Here is an 18,140-nt window from a genome sequence, read left to right as displayed (position 1 = left end):
AATTTCTGGAAAATATAACAGACTTCAGTTTCCCTTAAGGTGCATTCCCAGATTCTCTCCAAGCTCACAGTACCTGGCACATTGTCTAACCAAAATAAAAGATCTATTCATGAAAAGTAAAGTTAATTCTTTTCAAATTCAACATATTAATAAGAAACAGTTGATACAGTATGTTGCTCAAAGAAAGGGAAGATGAGAAAAAAAGGAGCCAAGTTAATTTGCATCTGATATCCAAGCATTTTTATTTTATAATCATGTTGACTGTATAAAAACAAACCAATAATTTTCAAAACACATTTATTTATGAAATCATTTGAAGTTGATCTGCATAATTTCAACAAGAACTTTATTGTCTCTAGAAAAGTCTTATTTACACATCAAGGAACAAAGGTTTTTTTTTTTTTAATATAGATCTCAGCAGAACAATCCATCACGAAGTCCTAGCATTCTAAGAACACTCCAGCAAGGGAATCCAAAGGGAGCTGCCATCATTCTCAATCATATTCAGAGAATCGAATGTGCTGACTGGCTTGTTGAGTCTTGGCCAATCTAATCTTCTCAGCTTTGGTGATTAACTATGGAGAAAGAAGTAAGAAATTAGAGTGTCTCAGAAACTCCAAAATGAACAACAACAACAACAACAAAAAACAAAACAAACAAACAAAAAAGGTCCCTACTATGAAAGGCGATCAGGCTGAATGACAATTTTAAAAGCTTGGAGTAGAAAGACAAATGATATCATTATGTTTTGATCAAATAACCTACAGAGAACTGGAAGTTTTTATAAAATAGATCTTAAAATCTTTGAAACCTCTATTGATCTCTAATTACATTGCACAACTCAAAATCATACAACTGAAATGTCCGTCAGAGTCTGATACTGCATGCCTGTAGTCCCAGCACTCCAAAGGCAGAGGCAGTGGGATCTCTGTGGGTTCAAGGCCAGCATGAGCAACACAATGGGTCCCTTTCTCGGGAAAACAAATCAAAACAAACTGTTTACTGTGGGGGTAATTTCAAGCACAGGGACATGCATGGCAATTCTATACATTTATTTATTATTATTATTTTGTTTTATTGAGACAGGGTTTCTTCGTGAAGCCCTACCTGTCCTCAAATTCAAAGAATACTAGGATAAGAGGCATAAGACACCATACCAAGCTTATTCATTTATTTTTGATACCAAGTCTTTCCTTGTAGTTCTGTCTGGCCTGGAAGTCACTGTATGGACTGGGCTGGACTCTAACTGGAGACATTTATTTACCCTGAGTGCTTCTACTGCAGGTGTGCACACCACACCAGGCTTACTAGAATGGCCTTGAACTCACACGTGTTGGGAGTAAAGGTATGTATCACCACACTCAGCTCATGTTATAATTCTTTTGTGCCAATTACACTTACTAAAAAGTTTATCATTTGCTTTACAAATAAAAACTTAGGATTTCAAATAATGATTAAGACCTGCCTTTATCAAATAAAAAAGCACTATTACATAATATGTAAAATGATATATATCACACAGATTTTTCTTAAAGAAGGGAAAGGTTTTTTGAAACACAGAAGACAACAGACTGAAACATTCTCAAAGCAGCCGTGGCTCTCTGTCACTCAGGCTACATTAAAGGCACTCACTCTTCTGTCTCCTGAACAGTTGGGATGGCAGGTACTAACTATAACACCAGACAGTTCAAAAGCTTTAACAGGGGGAATGAATGTGTGTGTGCGCACACACAGTCTTATTTTTCTTTAAAAAATGTTGGCTCTACAGCTAGGGAAGTAGCTGAGTTTGGTAGAGTTCTTGGCTAGAACATACAAAGCCCCAGGTTTGATACCTAGACAGCACATACGCTTGGGTGGAAGGAACCAGCCTGCAATGCAACACTAGATGGTAAGGGCTGGTTCTCAACTACACAGTGAGCCTGAGGTAAGCAGGAGATACCAGAGACCTCGTCTAAATCAATCCATCCATGAATCAAATCTGGGAACATTGCTGACTGACAGAAGGGCATGACATGATTAAAACACTGTTCAGACAAGAGTACCCTAGGACACCAATGTGGATCACAAACAGCAATTCTGACTTCACCAGAAAACATGCAACAATATTTGCATTGAAATGGCCATTTTGATTAAAAACAAAGGCAGACATCTAAGAAACATGGGAGCTAAAGGCACTTGCTTCAAAGCATGATAACCAGAGTTGCATCCTTAGGATGCTCATGGCGGCAAAGGGAGAGAACTGATCCTAGCAAACTGTCCTTAAATACCAAAGATGTGGCACAGCACATCCACATGAAACTTCAAAATATAATTAAAAAATTACGGAATATTAAAACAACTGAAGCTTATTTTCAGGCTGGGGGTGGAAGAGCAGATCCCATGTTCCCAATCCGTTGTGAGTTCACTTATAAGTGCCTAATTTTCCTATTTAAACATCCATGCAGAGTAAATGTACCCTGTACTGACTTACTTTGTACTTTCAGTCCTGATAAACTGAACAGGGCGAGGTGAAAACTGACAACTCTAAGGAGATTAAGTTAGGTGCTTTTTCTCCCACTCAAGGTGCATCAGTATCTAGTGTGGAAATGATGAGCTGTCCTATCAGGAAGGAATCATGCCAGAATCACTGAAATTCTGCCATTGTTGTCTATATACTCAATTCCCATTCCTTTAGCCTTGAGTGCTGCACTTCTGAACTCTCGAGTGGATGTAAAAGCTACTTGGTTTAATTTCCTGTGCTACCCTGGTAATGTTTACAGATAAGTTAAGCAAGACCTTGCAGGAATGGGGGCTAATACATTCAGAGTATTAGCAAGCTCTCCAAGCAGTTCAGTGGTAGAGCATTTATTTAATCTCCAGCACCAGAAAACAACAAGGACAAGTTAGCTGTGGTTCATTTCTTCTATCAAGTTTTCAACACCATTTACTTTGTGTGGAAGCTCCACAACATTTCAATCCATAAAGCCAGCTGCCTTCAGCTGTTGCTACCTAGATCGTGCTAATAACCATGACAATGAAGCATGTGAGATCTGGAACATGAGTAATTTAAATTTTTGTTGTTCTAGTTTAATTTTATGAAATACCCGGGAAGTATTTCTATTACTGTGACTAAGATGATCTTGATAAATTTCTAAAATTAAAAGTAAAGGGTTATAATTACTAGATAAGGAAAGTATAGATTATTTTAACAAAACTTCACACTAGAATAATAAATTTTTATTTCTGACCTGATTACAGTTCATTTATCTGTTCTGGGTTACTGCCGTTAACATCTGATCATCTCAAACAAGCTTTGAAACCAAGACTCGAAAGCACCTTGAGAAAGGAGAGGGGTCCTTCCCCTCACAGCCAGATCAGGCTCCATTCAAGAAAAAAAATTCACAAAGAGCCATTCAAGCAAACGTCCCTGTCAATCATCATAAATGTCAAAGGAGCACCGAGGAAAAAAACACATCGCCAACAAACATATGACATCTGAATCAGGACTTTCAGAGTTCGTAACAGGTTGTTATAAACACTTTGACTGCAACAATATTTAAGAGAATAAGAATTTGTTGTCAAAGAATAAACACCATTCTTGGTGAGCAAAAAATTATACTAATTATCATAGAAAGACAATTGCTGAATGACAGTTTCTTAATTATTTCTGTTTGTGACACTTACTGATTATCAGGAAACATTTTAACAACAAAAGTTCTCATTGCCAGAGACATCAAGCCTCTCACTCCTTTCTGGACAAGACAATCTTGTACAGGCATTATCCCCAAATAACGGAACAGCAGCTCCAAATCAAGACTGTATAGATAACATTGATGACTGCTTCAAAGCACAGGAAAACTCTTAATTACAATTATGCATACAAAAAGAGCAAACGATCTTAATTTCATCTATTTTTGAAGGCAGGAGAAATCTGTATTCTTTCTCAGTCTGAAACAGTACTCTGATAGGAAAGCCAAAGTAAATTTATTCTCATTTATCACTGTCAGAAGATGCATTTAGTTGCTGCCCTTACCTTCTCTGTGCCTCTTTTCTTTTCCCGAGGTTGATTAAGTTTGGCCTGTCTATCTACCAAAATCTTCTGCCAGTACCGCTGCTCATGATCACCTTAAAAACAAACAAAAACTCTGACCACCAAGTATAAGGATATACATTCTAATCTCCCCAGCAGCAATGTTTGGGAAGAATGCTAGCTCCATTAGCCCAATGCAGAACAATTATCCATGATAATAACTGCTTATTAAAAAACTCAATTAGGTTTTACCAGAAAGGACCTCCAGGTTCCAACAGTGTTTCTTTCTAATTTCAGTCTGTGCATTCATTACTGCCTGAGCATCCTCAGGAGTTTTGAACCGGGCATGGCATTCAGTATCTCCTTCTAGCAAATCAACATAAACAACTTCTGAGACTGCAGCTAAAATATCCTACATGGGAAAGAAATACACTTAAAATCAACACCCAAGATATTTCACAATAATTGAATGTACACACAAAAGTTGTCAAATATATTTATCAATAAGGCACTCTGTTGTTGATGGGTAAATATATATATATATATATATATATATATATAAAACACTTCTAATGCTGTTAAAATTTGGGAGAAAATGAGAAGCAATTTAACAATTCATCACAAATTACTTTCCCTTCTCCTCTTGAAAGTCTATCCTTAAAACATGAACCTTAAAACACGAACTTACATTGGGATCAGCTAAGGGCAAGATTTATAAAGTGGAATACAAATGACCCCTCCCCCCACTAACATGGCCATAGGTTAGTACAAGAAAGATGAAAAGGACTTAGTTTATTTTCACTTACCTATATAATACCATGTTTGACATAGAACACATGGAATCATCTTTCAACATTTTATAATGGATCCTAGGGTTCTTGTGTAGGTCTACTGGCACACAGCTGATCGCTCTCAATTTTAGATAAAACACCTAAGTAACCCTTTCTAGGCAAGCTGAAGGACCCCACAAGGGGACAGTTTTTACCTATAGCACCCTGCTGTGAAGACTAATTAAGAAGATTCCTGCATTCTTAATCTACTTTACTCCCCCCTCACAGCAGGTTCTCTACAGAACACAATGCATTTATGCAGGAATGTTACAGTAATCTTAGTTGTCAAATTTCATTCATTAAAGCAAAAAAAAGAGGAAACTCTTAAGACCAGAAGTTTCTAGGCACAAAGAACTCAAATCATTGTAACTTAATGACTTTTAAGAGTCACAGAAAAAAGTTTAGGATCTGCAAATATTTCGTTGTAGAATAGTTTATTACTTAGCAGGAAAGGGTAGAGATTTTCAAGTTTTTAGAAGACAGAAACTAATATTAACTCAACCTTAACATACAATATAATGCAATAGAACACCCATAGTAAAAAATGTTTGGAGAGAATTATACCTGAGAAGTCTTCACGGTTTTTATCTAGTTAATCATATCAATTAGGCTACATAGCAAGAGATCAGTCTACAGTAAGTTGATGATTTTATAATGTATTCCTTGGTAGTGGTAAGAGTTTTATAATTTTTTTTTCAGGTAGTTTAGACTATCCCAGTTCAAAAGATACTTAGTATATATCCATTAGAAAGTTGGGCTAATCTTCTGTAAAATTCATATAATGACAAATCAGCCTGGAAATCAGTAACAAGAGTAGTGTACAAAGATTACAGAAAACAAACAAACAAATGAAATAACCAAAAGCCAAAAAAAAAAAAACCAAAAACAAAAAAACCCTCATTTTTTTTTCAATTAAAAAATTTGACTGGTACAGCTCTATAGAAAAAGGAAACAATATAATATATAATAATAAATGGTATGAGATGTTAAAAAGTAATTAGAAAGTTACAGAACAATTATAAAATAAATTGCTAGGCTAGGAAGTTGAAACAAGAGGATTGCAGGCCTGAGCAAAACAAAACAAAAAAAAAAAGAGTTAAGACAGCCTGTGCTACAACAAAAACCCTGTCCCAGAGAAACAAGAAGAAACAGTCATTTGGGAATGATGAATATAAATCTCTGAATACAGCAGCTGGCTAAAAAACAAAATAGGAGCATGTGGTTACAACTCTCAAGTAAGCAGCTCTGAACGAGTACGTTATAAAATTCCTTTTAAAAAAATCAATGACAGCAAATACCATTTTAAAAATTCTTAGACTTGAAAAACCTCTTTTAAAGCATAATACTGAACATATTGTTTCAAAAATTGCAATTTCCAATCACTGCAACTGTTCTCTCCTGAGCTACAGAGAACCAAGCCATCAGTGGAGTTCAGACTGTCCCATGTACATCTCACTTCCTCCAGAGTTTGCATTTAGATTAAGTCACCATGGACTCAAACTCTGTGCGTGCTTTATAGAGGTAAAATTCTAACAGGTCTTGTTTTGTTTTCACACAGGCATCGTGAACATTACCCTGACTTGTTTCCTGCCAGGTAGAGGCTCTGTGCTCGTGATCTTCACAATAACTCCGTTCACGAACTGTGGGCCTTGGGCATTGACCTTCTCCTGGGTGCAGCACTCTGGATGGCTGACTGAGAAAAGGAAAAGACCACAGATAAAACTTTCCCAATTCCCACCTTTAACACAAGGAGAGATACTCTACAAGAGCAGGAGTGATTTCTCACACTACTTTAAAGAACTTGTGCAATGTTAATATTAATGCATCAAACTGCTCATTTGGAAATTAACAGGAAACAAGACGCATTACTGCTCTGAACCAATGAATAAAATTCAAATAAAGATGTCAATACAAACATAAGGATACTATTCAAATGTGAGAATTTGTATAATTTCACAGAACTTAAAACCTTTACTAGGGGAGTAGGGAGGAGGAACTGCAAAAGCAGGGAGAAGGGGAGAGGCTATGGCTGGGATGTAAAGTACGTGAATTACAGTAAGTAAAAATATTTACAACAAAAAAAAAAAAAAAACAACACTTTTACTGATGTTACAATCAATAATAAATCTTTAAAGTTCCTGTTCCGGGTTCATCTTCCACTAAAACTGCAGCCTTTATTGCTATGCCCAGTCATTCATGAGCAAACTTGCTGGTAATGGAGAGTAAGCAGGTTCTTAAAAAGTTCAATATAAACACTTCAATTTTTTTTCAGGCAATGGTTCAATTGAAAACTGGGAAAACCCTCCATCACTCCAATACAATGCCTACACCCAGGGTTCACTGTAACACTAAATACTATGAAAGTGAGCCTCACCATTTCCATTCTTTACTCCAGACTTGCTAGGCACTGTACTGTCTGCTTCCATTTCTGACTCCAATTTTATTTGAGATATTGTTTTTTTTAGAGAAGCCATACTGGCTTTTTGCAGTGCCAAATACTCTTTTTTCAAATCCATCCATTCAGTCCTGTAAAACAAAAAATTGAACTACTGAAATAGTGACAAGATGACTCACTGAGAAATCTAAAGGTGAACTAAATATACATTCGTAAAAATTCCCATTTCTTTTAATGAGTTTTCCCATTTTAATTAGTTTTCCCATTTCTTTCAATTAGTTTTCAGGCTGTAAATCTATCTATCAAACAAACAAATGAAGTTCCTTTTCACTAATATTCAGGTAAAATGCTTTAATTTCCCAGTTAAGTTCCTGATGTGTTTCTAATATTTTTAATTGTAAAAGTAAAATAAGGCAACTTTGGGTAAAAGTGAGAGGCTAAAATTCAAAGATTTGTTAAATTGCTTCTAATTTGAGAGATAACATTCCTTAGGATTTACTTGAATCAAAAGAATTTCTAAGAAGAAAAAAACACCCCATGGAAGCAATTTATTTATTTACATACATTTACCATGTAGATGTGTCTTCAAACAGCTGGGACTCCTCCAGAGAGAAGCACAATGCTCCTCCTGGCCCAGTGGGAGTGCTCATTGTTACCCTAATCTGTGCCATCAAACAAGCAGATAGGAGATTTTTTTTTTTTTTTTTTAAAGAGAAGGTATCTTGTGGTAATGGTTTTAGCAGTTAACATTGACATCTGTTTACTTCAAAAAAAAAAAAAAAAAAAAAAAAAAAAAATCCAGACCTACCCAGGATCCCCAGGATCTACTTTCCCTGAGCTGACTGCTGATACATTAAAATAACAAAGGCTCTTGTAATGATTCTCTGAGATAAAACACCAAAAGGAATTCAGGAGTTAGGAGTAGTATAAATACAAGTGGTCTAAAGTCACTGTCTTTCACCCTCCAAGCAGAGAAGGACATTCTTTGGATCCCGTTCACAGAGGTAAAAACGTGTCATTTCATTTTCTTCTTGGATTGCCTATCTTTTTTGAGAAGTCACCTTGCGGGTGGATTCCCTTCAACTTTAACATGGGAGTGCTTTCTGTCTCTCTGTGAAGAGTAAGTGCTTCCAAGTTTTAGTAGAAGTGGATTCAATGCACACTTTTGGAGTGGAAAAAGCTAAGCCCTTGAGAGTCTGAAAGAGTTCCCTCTGCTTTAACATGGGGATACCTGCTGTGTAAATGAAAGTAAGTGCTTCCATGTTTCAGTGGAGGTGTCTCAACCCATTCAGCATTTCCTTAATTTACAGGTGAAGGAGGAGAGCTTCGTAAATGTAAACACAGGGCTCCCCATTACTTAAACGTGGATGTACTTGCTTTGGAATTAAGGAAGTAAGTGCTCCCATGTTTTGGTGATGGCAAGCTTTCCTTTTCCCCGGGGCCTTTGAGGGGACTTCACTGACTGCTGCTTAAGGAGCCTCCTTTACTTTAACATGGAGGCACTTGCTGTGACTTTATAAAGTAAGTGCTTTTATGTTTGAGTGTGGGGGCTCCTACTTAATCTGCACTTCCTGCCCTGCCTGCGAATGGACCGTAGGCCATCACTGTTGCTAACATGCAACTCTGTTCAATAGCAATTGGAATTGCACTTTAGCAATGGTGATGGAGCTCTGTCAGCTGCTGCTGAGTGGGTACTTACTTGGACAAGACTCTCAATGGTATGACCTCTTCTCCCATTTTATGTCTCTCCTTGTGTTTTTTCTTGTGCTTCCTTTTCACTTTTAGGTGCGAGTCGCCTTTTCCATCTCCCGTCTCTTTCTCCTCTTCTGTAGAGCAGAACTCTAAGTCTAGAAAAGAGATTCCCGTAAGACAAGTTGTGGTTTGAAGTACCTAAAATGTTTGCACCATCTTAATAAGCGCGCGGCACCTCTGCTTTCCTTGGAGGCTTCAGAAGCAGGCTCGCCAATGCCGTCTTTGTGAGCCCTCTTCTTTTTTGGCCTGGGGGCCTGAGAGTCCTCATCCTCTGCGCTGCTTCTCTCCCTTTTCCCTGTCCTAACTTCAGGGAGGACAGACGGGTCAGCCTTTTCCCGTTTTTTCTTTTTCTTTGCAGGTTGCTTTGGAGCTTCAGGAGTTTCTGCTTCAGAGCCCTCAGAGGCAGTCCTTGGTCTCTTAGCTTGACATGCCCCCATGCTGCTCGTGTCCTCCATATTTAACTCTTTTGCCTGCATACTGTCTTCCTTCTTTATTCTCCCCTTTTTCTTTTTCTTCTTTTTCTTCTCTTCTGTAACAGCAACAGTGTGGGAATGATTTTGTTTTTTCCTCTAAGTTAATATTCTTTAATATTATTCTTAGGTACTCACCAGCTACTCTTAAGGAAGGGATGGGTTTGTTTTTCACTGTCTTAGGGAATATGCCAGGTTTTCTTGGTGCTTCTTCGGGCGGGTTATTAAGAAACTGAAATGAAAATTAGAAAAAAATCATGGCAAAATTACTCGTACTAATATGCTTTTTTTTTTAAATTTCCAGGGTCACACTGACGTACCTCGATGGCTTTTGCTGCTTGCTCTTTTGTTTCAAACTCCACAAAGGCAAATCCCTTAGGATCCCCAGTAGACTTGTAATGTGGAATACTTATGTAAACCACGTTGCCACATTTCCCAAATACTCTTTCAATCCAGCTGTGAGTAACATTTTTGGGAAGTAACTCCTGTATGAAGTGGCATGACAGTTTTTAAGCACAAACGACATTTTATCAATAAATGGAAACTAGAATTTAAGTGTTTTTCTTACCACATACACGGTGCGTTCCTCTTCATCCTTTGGTCTCTCTCCTAGGGGCTTTTTTCTCCGGATTCTGGTCCCTTCCAAGTCCAACTTGATAAAGAGGAGGTTTAAAGAGGTTTAAAATACAGTTTTTTTTGTACAGTTTCAATTTTGTCATTAATTTGTAGATTTACCTCTACAACAGATGAGCTTTTCAATGCTCTGGCTATTAGCTTCCCATCTGTGGTCAACTTCTTCATTTTGTTGAAAGACACCAGAAGAGAGATGTCCACATCTAGTTGCAAAATATATAACACATGTTAGCTTTTTGTTGAGCTTGTTATGATGAACCCATAAACCTGATCCCTGCAGTGATTTTTGCCTGATAAGAACTGGGAGTTATTTTAGAAGGAGCAAACTTACATCCATCTCTAGATTTTTCAATTTGCTCTCGGAGAAACCTGTCCTTGTGAAGGTTTGCATCCCCAAACCAGAAGTCCACTTGCTTGGCAATATCTGCAAGCACCTGTTTAACCCTCGAACGCTTCTTTTTTTCTTCTTTTCTCTTCTCAGTGCTTTCATCCATAGATTTTTGATTTTCAGTTTCCATTCTGTAAAAAGTATGTATAATTAGCACCTACTCATCTGGAGGACAGCAATATAAAATGCCTATGGCAAAGTTGATGTGATGCATTGAGCGTATTATTTATTACACTTTTACAAGTCACATGTGTATGCTCTGTCGCCTGAGCCTTCCTGATGACAGGCTATCCAAGCTATCCCCCCCCCCCTCAATTCGGCTGCTTTAAGAGCAGTGGCTGTCCTCCCAGAGCACCAGCACTCACCTGTCTACAGTTCATGGCATCTGATATCTTCATGGATATAAAGTTAGCAAGCTTGTAAGAATATTGTATTATGCTGGCCTGGCAGAATGCATTCAGGAGCACCCTGGTCTGGTCAGCAGGCAGGTGTCAAGAAAAGACCCTGCTCACTTATATGCTCTCCCCCTCCAACTGTTTCCTGTGACAGACTTCCTGTCTCCCTCTTCTTTCTCCTTACCTACCCTTCCCATTTATCGTAACAAAGTTCTTTATGCATCTCACTCAAATCTGAAAAGCTGGTCAGCCAAGTACCAATTTTGAAAGTATAAAAGTAAAAACATCTACCGACTTCTGAATATACAAAATGAGACTAGGTATACATCAAGACTGATTGATAGCTGGCAAAACAGTGAGGTGAATACTGTGGAGCCAGAGGCCTGGAAGCCTAATAGATTTAACTCCCATTCTGGTGGGGCTTTAACAACAGAGCTAATGTTAGCTGAGACAGGGTTTCTCTCACCCGCCAGCAGCTCCTACAGTGAGAAATGCCTGCCTCATAAACACTTGCTATATACGTTTTAAAGTGTTTCCCGTCTGGTTTCTTCTACTGTGTTTTATCCTCATATGGGGTCTATGACTAGACTCTTATCTTGGCTTCCGTTCTTGACCCATCCTTTCTGGAGGGGAGGGTTTCTGGCCTCACGAAACACACTAGTCATTAGTTCCACATTCCAACAGTCAACTGTACTTGACATCTCCATTAGTTCATTTAGAGGAGATCATAAACTGAACATAATAAAAGCAGAATTCTAAAATTTTACCAGATTTTTACCACATTGAAAAATAGCAATTACAAGACAGAGAGTAAGATCAGAAAGTAGTCTCAATTCTTCCTAATGTGCACTGCTGTACTAGCACTGCCTTTAAAATATGTCCTGAACATTAATACTTCTCATTCTATTAATTAAATCATGTCTCATATGAGATAGCCAAGATCTTCCTTAATAGTCTACTTGCTTCTACTATTGTTTTCTTTCTTTTTAAAAAAGATTCACTTATTTATTATGAATACAGTGTTTTGCCTGTATATATGACTGCATATCAGGAGAAGGCACCAGATCTCATTACAGATGGTTGTGAGCCACCGTGTGGTTGCTGAGAATTGATCTCAGAAACTCTGGAAGAGAAAGCAGTGCTCTTAAGGGCTGAGCCATCTCTCAAAGTCACCCTACTCCTGCTTTCTTATAATCAAATTTTTGTACAAGATAATTACTTAAATATGTAAACCAGGACAATTCTTTGTATAAACACTCCCAAAGACAGCACATTCAGCATAGAGTCCAAAGACCTTAAAATGGTTTACTAGATCCTATTTAATCTGACCTGGACATACTTCGCCAATGTTACCTTCCACAACTCTTTTCAGCAGACTTATATCATCCCTAAGTTCCTTTAATATGTTAAAGCCATTTCCATCTTCAGGCTGTTTCCATCTTTCTGCTGTTTCTTTTCCAAATACATCTGTATAGTGTAATATTCACCCAGATCTGTGAATGGCACTGTCTCAGAGAGGGTTTTCTTTCATCCAACATAAAATAGTCCCCTTGATGACAATCTGTACTATATTTAAACATTTCTTTCTATGCTCATCATCCTCTGGGATTAACAGTTTTGTTATCTATCATCTCCACTATAACTATATAGAGGCAAAAGCTTCAATCTGGTTACTACATATTTGTGAAGTAGTTAGATTTATTTAAAAGTACCAGGAGGTGGGCATGATGGAATACACCTAAATCCCAGCCAGCACTCAAGAGGTACTGGCAGTGAACCTTTGAATTTGAAGCCAGTCTGTTCTATAAAATGAAAATAAGGTATTAAGCATTTCAGATTCTTTTCAAAGGTGGTAAAATATAAATATAAATATAGAGTATAATGATTACATTGCGGGCTCTACTATTATGTGTTAATTATAAAGGCAGACTTCACATTCTACAGTTCTTTTCCATTAAAGCCCACTATCTATAAAGCAGTGATTACCTGTGGGTCAAGACCCCTTCTGGGTCAGATACTTACATTATAGTAGCAAAATTGCAGTTATGACATAGCAACAGGATAACTTTATGGTTTGGGTCACTATAACATGAGGAACTGTACTGAAGGGTCATAGCATTAGGAAGGTTGAGAACTAATCTAAGTAAGGCATAATGGAATCTATAGCTACACTACTCTACAGCCACTAGTTCTAAAGCAAAGCAGACAGAACAGTAAAAACATAGAATGTCACAGCTACCTTTCTGTTTCTCTTAAGGGTTACTTTGTAACCTAGCATATTTCAGTTCAGAATGATCAAATGCACCTTCAATTTGGAACAAGATACAGATTAAACACAAAACAAACTAGAGAACAATTTAGCCTCCTTACATCAGGTCTGAAGAAAACCAGTTAGTAACAAGGCAATACCTAGGATACAGAGCCCCCACATCTTTACTCCCTTATGCCTGTCTTTCTCCCTGATGCTGACAGTCTTCCTCGTCCCAGGCCCATATCCTACCACTTAACTATTCCTCAGTCCTTGCTACACTCCTAATGCTTTATGTACTTTCCCAAGGGCCTATGGTAATAACATTGAAAAAGAAATGTATCCTTTCCTTCCAAAGCCTATTTACCCTCGGTAATGCTAACACTATAACTCACAAAGCAAGCTCTGTATGTGTTTGGAGCAAATTTCTTATCTCTGTGATCCATAGAATGTGGATATAATCTATCTATATAATAGAGTTACTGTTAATATCAAGAAAATGTAATTTAGGCACTTAAAATGCTGACATGGAGAGGTCTGCAAGAGATGGCATAGTGAGTGGTTAAGAACACTCATTGCTCATGAGGACCAAGGTTCAATTTCTAGCACTGACATCAAAGCTCACAACCTTGGGGCTGGAGAGATGGCTCAGTAGTCAAGAGCACACTGACTGCTCTTCCAGAGGACCTGGGTTCAAGTCCCAGGATCCACATGGCAGCTCACAACTGTCTGTAACTTCATGATCTGACAACCTCACACAGACAAACATTCAGGCAAAACACCAATGGGATATATATATATATATATATATATATATATATATATATGAAAAAAAGAGCTTACAATCTCCTATAACTCTAGTTCTAGGGTATCCAAAGCATTCGTCTGACCTTTACATTCAGACACACAATATACATAAATTTAAAAAAAGATTCTCAAATCAAAATGAAAACAGTTGCTTTGGAGAACACAACATGTGGTCATGTTATTCTTTACCAATTGGTCACTAAATCTTACCAATTTGATTTTTTGAAATGGCCCTCATGCAAATTTAGTGTTTTGCACAATTGCCATTAGAATATGAGTTTATAACATGCTCTAAAAGTCATCTATGCTACAGAGATCTGTGTGTAACCTGTTCATAATATTGATATGGTTTGTGAAAGTTATTTCTAAGCTTGCAACATTAGTAATTCCTCATTAGTTTTCTGTGGTGTCATAAGTATTAAAATATTGTTAAATGGGTGTGGTGACACACAACTTAAACGGTAGCACTCAGGAGGCAGAGGTAGGCAGATGAGAGAGTTCTAGTACAACCCTAACCCTGTGTTGAACTCCCCCCCCCCCATGGTCTTGAAACAAAGAATAAAAAAATTGTACAACAATGCCAGTTACTTTATATACATTGATCTAAATCTTGGCAATCCATCTAAAAGGTTGTGTATCTTAGTCAAAACTAGCTAGGTAAGCAAGCATTGATGACCGACTTTTACACTGCCTTTTAGAAGTTTTTACAGCCTGTCACTATTCATATTATATCCTGGCCCAGGAATTCTTACTCTGAAGTCTATGATGCTACAGGTGAGTTTCAAGAAATGCTAAGAATCAATGAGATGGTTAGAAGTTAAATTTAAAAGGTAAAAACTATGCTTGTACAAGTACAAAATGAGTATGGCAAAATTAAGTGCTACATATCCACTTAAATGAGCAATGACCAGATCAATATGTAGCAGAAAGTTGAAATGAATGTTAACAAGACACAGGGCAGTAACTAATTACACCCTCCTCCGGCAAACATGATTTCCTTTTTTATGCTCTTCTACAAGTTACAAAGTTGTAACATTGTTCAAAAACAGTGGATGCCATAGATAATCTGGAGGCAGACTTTATTAGGTATAAAGTAATCTTTTTTTTTTTTTCAGTTTAAAGTCACAGCTTTTGCTGTTAAAATCATACGCAAAATGGGTACATGTAAAATTTCCAAAGAAAGGTGGCCATGACATTTTTCAGGTTATGAACAAAACGAAGTGTACCCAAAAGATTGAGAACGAAAGTTATAGTCATGGCAAGACTATTCAAAGGTAGCAAAAAACAATTCGTGGGCTGGATCTTTGCTCCGAGTGACCCTTCTAGTGTAAATATGCTTTATGAAAACATTCGATTTCCCACTACCGCCCGGTTTCGAAGGACTACTAAAGGTAGCATTCTTGAGGAATTCCAGTCTCAGTGAACTGTCCGCTCATATTTCCCCTTAGGCCCTCATAAACTCACTCGGAGCTTTTATTCACAGTTTATTGTTAGCTCCTTCTTAATACGTACTTTCTACAGGAGGCTAAAAGGACGAAGGTCTTGCAAAAGAAAAGCCTTAAGTTTAGAACGCGAGTGCTCACAACTGCTGTCCTTTGGAAACCGATGCTCAAGCACAACCTGCGGAGCGGCCATGGCTCCACTACGGGACTACATAGACTTCCGCCCCGACACCCCCAGGAGCCGGGCGTGCCCCAAACCTCCCAATACTGAGCTCGGCCCGCCCCCTCCGCTTGAACACTGGAACTGCAAGCGCCGCCAGAGGATTGCGCGTGCGCACGGAGTAGCCAACCCAACGGACTAGTGGTGAGGGGGGCGGGGTGGGCCGGACCACGGATGACCCGAGGGGACCGGACTCAGGAGTTCACACTTCACCGGGTCTGAGCGGCTCTCCAGGGCACCTGTGACTTACTCCGGTCACGTCCGCAAATCCACGGGCAGCGACTGCGTTCTTCCACGCTTTCTGTCTCCCGCTCCTCCGAGTCGGCCTAAATTTGCGTCATCCGACGAGCGACGCGCTTCTCTCGGTCCGCTGTGGAAGGGTCGCTCGGAGAGGAGCCGCGTCGTGACGTCATAGGCAACGCCCCCGAGGGGGCGGGGTCTTGGGGAGTAAGGCGGTGACCGTCCTTCGAGGAGGAATTCCATTGGTGGGTTGCGAACGGCGGCGGCGGCGGCGGGGGCGTGGCTCAGCGCCGCCGTCCCTGGTTGATGGCGTCACGGCAGCTCGCGGGAGAAATTCGAAAGTGGGATTTGTGTCACTGAGGAGAAGGGACGACTTTCTTAAAGGGAGTGAAGGGAGGATAGACCCGGCGACTTGGCACGGCGGGGAGAGCATGGACACCGAGTCGCCTCCACGGAAGCCGCCCTCGGGGCGCCGTTAGAAAGCTGGGTGAGGCGGTCACCGTCGAGCCCCTTCCCGGTCGTGGTTGGTTTGGAGGCTGACGTAGGACCGGGGCTCCTTTGATTAGTCAGAATTCGGCAAGTGAAAGTAATGATTTCTATTCGTTATTTGCACTGGTGGTTTGGGCGGTGCTGGGGAGAGACCCTAGCACTTTGTGCTAGCTTGGTGAATGCTCTTGTCACCGAGCTACCACTGTGGCAGCTTTTCTCATAAAGCAAGGCTTCCTGCTCTCAGCTAACGGAAGAAAGGCTGTACATACACACCCGGTTACTGATGACTCCCGCCTCAGCGCGCATACTGATTCCGGTTTGGGAGGCACCATCACTGCAGAGAGCTTGTGAGCCGATTGCTGAGCTCCAGAACCGGACCTAAAACGTTCATTACGAATTCTGGTGTAGTGATCAGGTCATGTCCACGGAACGTCTTGAAGAGCTGTATACTCACTTGTGTGCTTCTCTGGCACCTGTATTTAGTTCCTTATCGATGATTTCAGTTAACAGTAGCTGCTGCAACACTGTTCAGAAGATTTTTCTTCCTGGGTGTGGTGACACGTTGTCTGTAATGTCCCCAGAGTACCACAGCCCAAGAAAGGAGGATTGTGCAACTTGGTCAAATCCTGTTTCAAACAAAAGGCCTGGGCATGTGGAAGCATTATTGATTGGCTGACCTAGGGCTCTGTTATCAGACCGTAGAACTGGAGAAAGGAAGGAAAGGAAGGAAGGAAGAAAGAAAGAAATAGGGGTTTCCTTGCAGAGGTGCTATATAATGCATATTTGGTCCTTTGGTGGTGTGTTACATTGACTAAGGTGTGTAGTCAGTATTCTAACTGGATTCAGCCAGCTGTAAATTGGAGATACTGAGAAAAAAAAAATGTCAATGCTGAACATGCAGAGTTTTTGTTATAATTTCCTTCACCCCCCTTCCCATTTATTTATTTATTCTTTAGACGGGGTCTTTCTTATCTATGTAATGCTAGCTGTCCTAGAGCTAGCTGTCTGTGTAGACCAGGCTGGCCTTGAACTCCACCTTGAACCCACTTGACTCTGATACCCTTGCACTGGAATCAATGTTGTGTGCCAGCTGGGCCGGTGGTGATGCAGGAGGATCTCTGGGTTCTAGGCCAACCTGGTCTGAAAAGCTGTTTCTAGGACAACAGAGGCTACACAGGGAAACCCTGCCTTAAAAAACAAAACAACAACAAAAACCAACAAAATAAATAAAAGCCTAAAAAAGTATATAAACAAAAAGGTGTGTGCCATCAAACCTGCTTGCTTGCTTGACTTTTTATCCTTCTTTTCCTCACTCTTTCACTTTTTCTTTCTTTTCTTTTCTTTCTTTTTTTTTTTTTTTTTTTTTTTTTTTTTGAGACAGGGTTTCTCTGTGTAACAGTCCTGACTGTCCTGGAACTCACTATGTAGACCAGGCTGGAGCCAAACTCACAGAGATTCGACTGCCTCTTTCTCCTGAGTGCTGGGATTAAAGGCATGAGCTACCACCACTGCCACCTGGCTTCATCACTATTTGCATATTGATTACAGTGCATTAGGTATAATCTAGAGATGATTTCATGTATGCTGGAGAATGTGCACATACTCATATGTAAAAAACTATGACATTTTATATATGAATTCAAGTGGCTCCAAATGTTGGTATTTGTGGCCCTGAAACCAGTCCCTGGATACTGGATACTAAGGAACTACTTTAACAGGAAAAATTTAACACACAAGGGGGCCATGTTGCGGTAAGAGTAATGCTTTAGGTAAACAATTGAATTTGGGTTCTAAGGAGCAAAACATCTTGAAGGAAAAAAAA

The 18,140-nt window shown here is 39.3% G+C and overlaps 1 protein-coding gene across 1 annotated transcript; it reads right to left on the bottom strand.

Annotated features, from left to right (window-relative positions):
• Window positions 1-329: 329 nt before the first annotated feature.
• Larp7 (La ribonucleoprotein 7, transcriptional regulator) lies at window positions 330-15,965 on the bottom strand. Its single transcript, XM_051185532.1, has 13 exons — window positions 15,840-15,965; window positions 10,421-10,608; window positions 10,192-10,292; window positions 10,025-10,108; window positions 9,777-9,941; window positions 9,595-9,688; window positions 9,162-9,515; window positions 8,934-9,081; window positions 7,214-7,365; window positions 6,414-6,532; window positions 4,262-4,421; window positions 4,013-4,104; window positions 330-575 (listed from the first exon to the last, which is right to left on the bottom strand). Exons 2-13 carry the CDS (start codon window positions 10,605-10,607, stop codon window positions 495-497), a joined length of 1,737 nt encoding a protein of 578 aa, XP_051041489.1. The 5' UTR covers window position 10,608; window positions 15,840-15,965; the 3' UTR covers window positions 330-494.
• Between the last annotated feature and the right edge of the window lie 2,175 nt (window positions 15,966-18,140).

Source organism: Phodopus roborovskii, unplaced genomic scaffold (genome assembly GCF_943737965.1).
Source record: "Phodopus roborovskii unplaced genomic scaffold, PHOROB, whole genome shotgun sequence".
Classification (NCBI taxonomy): domain Eukaryota; kingdom Metazoa; phylum Chordata; class Mammalia; order Rodentia; family Cricetidae; genus Phodopus; species Phodopus roborovskii.
This window is presented reverse-complemented; position numbering and strand designations above follow the sequence as displayed.

Excerpts from the sequence above, each read along its gene's own strand:
- Larp7 (XM_051185532.1), bottom strand. The coding sequence starts at position 10,607 with ATGGAAACTGAAAATCAAAAATCTATGGATGAAAGCACTGAGAAGAGA. Across the intron at positions 7,366-8,933 it reads CCATTGAGAGTCTTGTCCAA|GACTGAATGGATGGATTTGA; the intron begins GTAAGTACCCAC and ends TTTGTTTTACAG. Across the intron at positions 576-4,012 it reads AGAAAAGAGGCACAGAGAAG|TTAATCACCAAAGCTGAGAA; the intron begins GTAAGGGCAGCA and ends CTTTCTCCATAG.